The sequence below is a fragment of the Amphiura filiformis genome, chromosome 2 (assembly GCF_039555335.1).
Source record: "Amphiura filiformis chromosome 2, Afil_fr2py, whole genome shotgun sequence".
NCBI lineage: Eukaryota > Metazoa > Echinodermata > Ophiuroidea > Amphilepidida > Amphiuridae > Amphiura > Amphiura filiformis.
This window is the reverse complement of record NC_092629.1, coordinates 92,909,122-92,917,447: the sequence shown is the minus strand read 5'-3', so window position 1 is coordinate 92,917,447 and position 8,326 is coordinate 92,909,122. Positions and strand designations below refer to the sequence as shown.

At 36.6% G+C, this 8,326-nt stretch overlaps 1 protein-coding gene across 1 annotated transcript; it reads left to right on the top strand.

Annotated features, from left to right (window-relative positions):
* The first annotated feature begins 2,664 nt into the window (after nucleotides 1-2,664).
* Nucleotides 2,665-3,831, top strand: LOC140144840 (olfactory receptor 2T3-like). The gene has a single exon (XM_072166644.1). The coding sequence runs from the start codon at nucleotides 2,665-2,667 to the stop codon at nucleotides 3,829-3,831; it is 1,167 nt and encodes a 388-aa protein (XP_072022745.1).
* Nucleotides 3,832-8,326: the final 4,495 nt, after the last annotated feature.

Sequence of the window (8,326 nt, the reverse complement as noted above, 5' to 3'; positions counted from 1 at the left end):
TTTGATTTGTGTTGCTCTTTTATGCGTAATTTTAAATATTTCTGTGCAATTGTTGTATGATGTCGATGAAGGGCCCGTGTTAGATCAGCATTTTTGCTGATCGAACTACCCTGGGTACTATGATGTAATGAAAAATGTAATAAATAATAAATGAATGCTCTCCCGAAATATGTTGAAAATGCATCAATTAAATGAGGGTTTTATTTAAAATATGTAATTTCAATTGTTATCATTAAGGGCTGGGGTATGAACGTTTGGACAGTATTTATTTTGGGACATTAGAGCACATCAGACATATCGAATTGCATTCTGAATACGAAGAATGTCATTCTGATATCAAATAATTTTGATTTTTGAAATTCGCAATTTGATACAAATTTTATGGCAAATCATTAAAAATTGATATTTTTGATATTTAACAGTACTTGAAGTAAACTTTATAAATCTGATGATTGATACTTAAAGTGTATGTAGGTGGGATGAAAAGCCGACGATCAATTGAAAATTTTGACCTTTCGTATTGAAGATATGGATTTTTTTTTCCCAAAACACCAAAAAACTTAGGTCTTTTTGGGAAAAAAATCCATATCTTCAATATGAAAGATCAAAATTTTCAATTGACCGTCGGCTTTTCCTCCCTGCTACATACACTTTAAGAATATATCTTTAGATTTATAGAATTTACTTCGAGGACTGTTATATATCAAAAATTTGAAAAATATCACATTTTTATAATTTGTCATAAAATTTGTATTATATTGTGATTTTAAAAAATGACAATTATTTGATATCAGAAAGACATGCTTCGTATTCAGAATGCAATTCGATAGGTCTGAGGTGCTCTCATGTCCGACAAAAAATACTGTCGAAACGCAATAAACGCTCATTTTGGATCCCTTAAGCTGTCATATTGGAATGGCTAGTCAAATTATGTAGAGACCTTTCAAAAAAGACAGCAAGGTTCTGTCTGGTACCGATATCTCCACTGGTCCATTAAGTGACACGTCAGTGTAAAGTAAGTACCGGTAATCCCATGCCGACAATACTAAATCAGTAAATACAAACTGCCCTTAGAATTATGATTATATTGGAACACATTACTGAATAAATAAAGGTATGCTTCAGTAATACTACAATAATTAATTTAATCATTGTCATGTTGAGCGCATCTAAGTCCAATAATCCGATCTTCTTAATTAATAATAGAATTGCTAAAATCGGCATTTTTTCAGAAACAAAATTCGACTAGATAGCTGCCAGAGAAGATATCGTACCCTTCCCAGAACCCTTTGCAATTTGATACACCCCTTTTATCAAATGGCACTTCCATTACTTTGTACAGGTTCCCTTTGTTTTCATTTTGAGAAATAGACTGGCTAAACATGGGTCTATATGAAATAGGCATATTTCGCAAGATCTGGATGTGCTCTGTTCATTGAGGTCGTCACTATCGACCCATGTTGTAGATAGCAAATCAGTACAGAAAATTGAAATGAAAAAAAAAAAAAGGATTATGGGAAGCGGAACCTATCTGGCATATCTGCAGCCGTAGCATCTCGTACTATATTAGCGAGTTTAAGTTAAGGGTTGGGGTATGAACGTTTGGACAGTATTTATTGTGGGGCATTAGAGCACATCAGACATATCGAATTGCATTCTGAATACGAAGAATGTCATTCTGATATCAAATAATTTTGATTTTTGAAATTCGCAATTTAATACACATTTTATGGCAAATCATTAAAATTGATATTTTTGATATTTAACAGTACTTGAAATAAACTTTATAAATCTGATGATTTATACTTAAAGTGTATGTAGGTGGGATGAAAGCCGACGATCAATTGAAAATTTGGACCTTTCGTATTGAAGATATGGATTTTTTTCCCAAAACACAAAAAAAAAATTAGGTCTTTTTGGGAAAAAATCCATATCTTCAATATGAAAGGTCAAAATTTTCAATTGACCGTCGGCTTTTCCTCCCTGCTACATACACTTTAAGAATATGTCATTAGATTTATATAATTTACTTCGAGGACTGTTATATATCAAAATTTGAAAAATATCAAATTTTTATAATTTGTCATAAAATTTGTATTATATTGTGATTTTCAAAAATGAAAATTATTTGATATCAGAAAGACATGCTTCGTATTCAGAATGCAATTCGATAGGTCTGAGGTGCTCTCATGTCCCTCAAAAAATACTGTCGAAACGCAATAAACGCTCATTTTAGATCCCTTAAGCGTAGAATGATACCACAATACCTAGTAGTGGGCGCAGTCGTCATGCGCGGACCGCTGTTTATGTTCTACAAGTTCTTTGATCATGCTGTAAATAATCCGCATCTGAACTGAAACTCGTAAATATGCACGTCATTATATAAATGTGGATTCATTATCATAATGTTCATATCACCTGCTATATAAGAGGCTGTGATGGTGTATTCAACATTTGCTATTCGGCAACGTATGCAAAGTTTCTTCATTTTGCAATTGTCATGATTGTGTTCGTACGAAAACTCCGAGCATACGTATTCGATATCTTGCAAACAGGAAAACCACATGACTCTTAATACTGTACTTTGACTATACCTATAGTACACACTTTCTAGTTCACTGCAAAAATATAGTTTTCTCTTCGAATTCAGTAATCGCTATCACTATGGACATGATGGATGACACAAGCACAAATTCATCCTTACTTGATCCTGAGAATCGTTGTGAAGAAGCCAAAATCTCAAGTTTGTTGTATAGTTCTACAGAACGTCGGATCATCTTAACCTTATACCCAATATCACTTATGATTGGACTAACGGGTAACATCGCGTTTCTCATCGTCCTGGCGTGTCTTCCGCATATGAGGACCATTACCAATTTCTATTTAGGGAACTTAGCCGTTGCAGATATCATCTTTTTGTGTTCGTTAAGTTACGAAGTCCTGGTCGCCTATATTTTATCACCGGTCGTCAAAACGGTCCCGTATACCTCCAGTTTGGGATGCGGGTTAAACACAGCGGTAAAATACACAAGCCACATTGCATCTGTAGGGCTCATCTTCTTAGTGACATTAGAGCGTTATTATGGCATATGTAAGCCGCTCCAGCATCGTATGGTGGTCGCCAAAGGACGCACATGTAAGTTAGTCAGTATTGCATGGTTAGTAGGACTCTTCTTCGCAGCATTGGTGGTTCCAAAGTACGCTTCTTTTCATAGTAAATGCATTACCTGGCCCAATAAAGATAAATATGATGATATGCCTTCGATGATTAAGTCTTGCAATACTGTCCATCCGTTTTTTAACATTTTCCAAGCAATTGTTTTGGCTTTTCCACTCGCGTTAGTGTTATCTATCAACTCAGTTTTATACATCCTAATTGTGCAAAAACTTGGTCGCAGAGTCATCAGTAAGAGTAAAGATGACAACGAGACACAACAAACCGCTTCAAATGTACAATCACGCAGAGTCCGCAATCAGGTTGCACGGCTTTTAATCATCACAGGAACATTTTTCTTCTTTTGCTGCGTACCAGAATTTATACTTCGTCTTAACGGTGTTGCGTTAACATTGAGTGAGGCTGCTGTGGGGTTTAAAATGACTGCACGCCAACGTCACGTGGTCGTCTGGCTGGCTCGTGGGCTCACCACAATAAACGCAGTGGTAAACCCTATAATCTACAGTGTAACAAATCAACAGTATCGTCGAGCTTTTACGCAGGTTTTTATGTGTAGAAGTATGCGTGAGAAACCTGTCCTGAAAAGTGGGTCAAACGCAGCTCAACTGCAGAGCCTGGATACAACGAATACAGTTGTGTCGTCAACAAAAGACTGAAAATGGAAACTCCTCTACTAGTATTTGAAAGTGGTGTCTATTTTCAGAACAAACAAGAATAATTTTAAGATGTAGAATAGTCGTGATAGAGTATACCTGCGTGTATATATTACTCAATACTCGAATGGTATAGTAATAGTAATTATAAATCTTTCTTAATTGAGGGTAAAATACAGCTTCAGTGACAAACACTGCTTTCCAAGCAGGATCTCGTACAAAGGTATATCTTGATTCCTTGCGTTAACACTGAGTGAGGCTTATGTAGGGTTTAAAACTACTGCAAGTCAACGTCACGTGGTTGTCTGGCTGGCTCGTGGGCTCACCACAATAAACGCAGTGGTAAACCCTATAATCTACAGTGTAACAAATCAACAGTCTAATCGACAGTAACCTGTCTTAAAAATATAGGTCAAGCGCAGCTCAACTGCAGAACATTTGGATACAACGAATGCAGTTGTGTCGTCAACAAAAGACTGAAAATGGAAACTCCTCTATTTGAAAGTAGTTTGTATTTTAAGAACAAACAAGAATAATTTTAAGATGTAGAATAGTCATGATAGAGTACCTGCGTGTATATATTATGTCCTGATGTCTAAATCTCAATACTCGAACGGTATAGTAATAGTAATTTGTAAATCTTTCTGAGGGTAAAAAAACAGCTTCAGTGACAAGCACTGCTTTCCAAGCAGGATATCATACAAAAGAATATCTTGATTCCTTGTGAATTGAGAGCTACAACATATGCATTCCTTAAATAACGTAATAAAAATGAATAACAATCTATCAAATGTCTTCTCCTTGTAAGTTGTAAGCCGCTGTACAGGTGTCACATAACTTGCGAAACTATCTACCGTTTTTTAACATTTTCCAAGCAATTGTTTTGGCGTTCAACGAGTGTCTCGTGTTAGTGCTATCTATCAACTCAAATGTATACTTCCTAATTGTACGATAACTTGGTCGCAGAGTCATCAGTAAGAGTGAAGACGACAACGAGACACAACAAACCGCTTCAAATGTACAATCACGCGGTGTCCGCAATCAGGTTGCGCGGCTTTTGATCATCACGGGAATATTTTTCTTCTTTTGCTGCGTACTAGAATTTATACTTCGTCTTAACAGTGTTGCGTTAACATTGAGTGAGGCTGATGTGGGGTTTAAAATTACTGCACGCCAACGACACGTGGTCGTCTGGCTGGCTCGTGGGCTCACCACAATAAACGCAGTGGTAAACCCTATAATCTACAGTGTAACAAATCAACAGTCTAATCGACAGTAACCTGTCTTAAAAATATAGGTCAAGCGCAGCTCAACTGCAGAACATTTGGATACAACGAATGCAGTTGTGTCGTCAACAAAAGACTGAAAATGGAAGCTCCTCTATTTGAAAGTAGTTTGTATTTTAAGAACAAACAAGAATCATTTTAAGATGTAGAATAGTCATGATAGAGTACCTGCGTGTATATATTATGTCCTAATGTCTAAATCTCAATACTCGAACAGTATAGTAATAGTAAGTTGTAAATCTTTCTGAGGGTAAAAAATAACAACTTCAGTGGCAAGTACTGCTTTCCAAGCAGGATATCATACAAAAGTACAATTATCTTGATTTCTTGTGAATCGAGAGCCACAACGTATGCATTCGGCTTTAAATCTTAATACCAAATAACGTAATAAAAATAAATAACGATCTATCAAATGTCTTCTCCTTGTAAGAAGCTGTACAGGTGTCACATAACCCCGGGGGGGGGGCACTCAACTTAAATTTTGGTAGGGGTCTGCGGCGCGGAGCGCCGAACTTTGGGAGCTAAGAACTGATTTTCGGGCAAAATAGGGGCTTGAAGAACTGAAATTAGGGCCAAATTATAGGCTGTTGAGCTAAAAATGTCTAAATTTGTCCAAATTTGAGCTTAAAGAGCTACAATTGTCAGAGTTTGAGGCTCAAAGAACTGGAGCAGATCCAAATGTGGGGCTTAAGGAACTGCCGGAGAGCCTGAACAAGGGACCCTTGAGCGCCGCACATACCCGTACCACCTTAACATGTGAGTGCCCCCCCCGGGCACATAACTTGCGAAACTATCTACCATTTTTTAACATTTTCCAAGCAATTGTTTTGGCGTTCCACGAGTGTCTCGTGTTAGTGTTATCTACATATCAACTCAAATTTATCCAGAGTCATCAGTATTTTGAGTACGGGTGAAGTCGACAACGAACCGCTTTAGATGTACAATCACGCGGTGTCCGCAATCAGGTTGCACGGCTTTTAATCATCACAGGAACATTTTTCTTCTTTTGCTGCGTACCAGAATTTATACTTCGTCTTAACGGTGTTGCGTTAACATTGAGTGAGGCTGCTGTGGGGTTTAAAATGACTGCACGTCAACGTCGAGTGGTCGTCTGGCTGGCTCGTGGGCTCACCACAATAAACGCAGTGGTAAACCCTATAATCTACAGTGTAACAAATCAACAGTATCGTCGAGCCTTTACGCATGTTTTTGTGTAGAAGTATGGGTGAAAAACCTGTCTTAAAAAGTAGGTCAAGCGCAGCTCAACTGCAGAGCCTAGCTACAGCGAATGCAGTTGTATCGTCAACAAAATAATGAAAATGGAAACTCCTCTATTTGAAAGTAGTTTGTATTTTAAGAACAAACAAGAATAATTTAATATGTAGAATATAGTCATGATAGAATTCCAGGAGGAACGAATGATGGATTACTATACGTATGATATATTATGTCCTAATGTCTAAATCTCAGTACTCGATCAGTAGGCCTATAGTGAATTGTAAATATTTCTTTATTGAGGGTAAACAATAGCTTCAGCACTGCTTTCCAAATAGAATATCATACAAAAGTATATCGTTGTATCGATACGAGAACTCAAGTCGCAGAGTCATCAGCAAAGGTGAAGACGACAACGAGACACACTGAACAAATCACTTTAGAAGCATCATACAGTTATTGTAAACTACATGTATGCACACAACACAGGGGCACTCACATAGGTAATTGACCAGTACTAGTAGCGCTGTGTTGTGGGTATAGGAGATGAACTAGTTAGCGTCATATATCAAAAAGTATAAAAGCTCTGATATTAGTACTTGCTCTATGTTTCAATTACTTACTCTTTTAAAATATCTGAATTTTTAATCCGGTACAAGCTTTAATAACGGGGGAGCATGCATTTGTATGAGAAAGGAAATCTACCATCTTATCCAAACCCGTGTTAATCCAATGCACATTTTGCTTCACCGGACCGCCCTGACTTGGTCGCGTTTAGAAGAGGAGTGCCACCAAACCGTAATAGGTACAAATTTAGTACTTTCTGTCAATCAAGTATGGTTTATTTTCTACATGTCAATCTTTAAATTATTAGCATAGTCCTTATAATAACGGTGTGGTAAACCCTATAATCTACAGTATAACCAATCAACATTATCGTCGAGCTTTTACACAGGTTTTTATTTGTAGAAATATGCGTAACAAACCTGTCTTAAAAGGTGGGTCAAACCATCTGCATAGCCTGGCCACAACCAATGTAGTTGTGTCGTCAACAAAAGACTAAAAACTGTAACTTCTCTATTTAAAATATAGTTGTATTTTAATTAACAATAATAATTCCAAATATTTATGTAGAAGAGTCATGATACATGTAGAGTCCAGGAGGAACGAATAATTAATTACCTGGTTGTGTGTGTGTGTCTTAATGGTTTTAATACTAGAGCTTGTGATTTAGCATCCTCTTTTTAGGGTAGGGGCCTACACTGATAACCAGAATAGAGTCAAGTGACTCTCTAAGTGGAGTAAACTAGCACTGACTCTCTAAAGGAGTCACCTGACTGTCACAAGAGAGTCAGGTGACTCTACCCGTGGAGTCAAATGACTCTATATTCAGAGTAAAGTCTCCTATTCCGGTAGGTATATATTTCCATCACAATAATAAAACGACGGTTTCTGCGTTTTATTCAAAATCTCGGATCCTAGAGTCTTGAGTTTTACATTATAATTATTTAAAAAACAGAATGTTGAAAAATATTGAGGGCGTCTTCCTCAGCAAATGTTATAATATGGCTTTAAATAACATTATGTTAGAATATTTACATTAAGATATCAAAAAAATGTTTTTTGAATGTTTTTAATATGAGAACGTTTTATAACCCGACATTTATACGTTTTCTGGCAACTTTTTCTAGCCTTTTGCGAAAAATTTCGAAAACGTTTTGTGTTTGCTGGATTGCTAGTGATGTTACCATTATTAGAGCCGATTACTATAACAGATACGGCTTTTTACTTCCAATAGAAGTATACATGGTATACAGATTGATCAAGAGCTTTTCCACTCAAATAAAAAGACAGCATCTGCGTGTTTACACGGGATGGCAGTCTTCAGACCCAAATTTTAATATTCCGTGCGTATGTTATTTATGTATACCACGTGTGTCAATTTGAACATTTTTCTTGAATAAACAACGAGCTGTAATAGGGAGTGAAGTAATGTT

What these genes read in the sequence shown, in the direction of transcription:
- LOC140144840 (XM_072166644.1), top strand. Translation starts at nt 2,665, where the DNA reads ATGGACATGATGGATGACACAAGCACAAATTCATCCTTACTTGATCCT.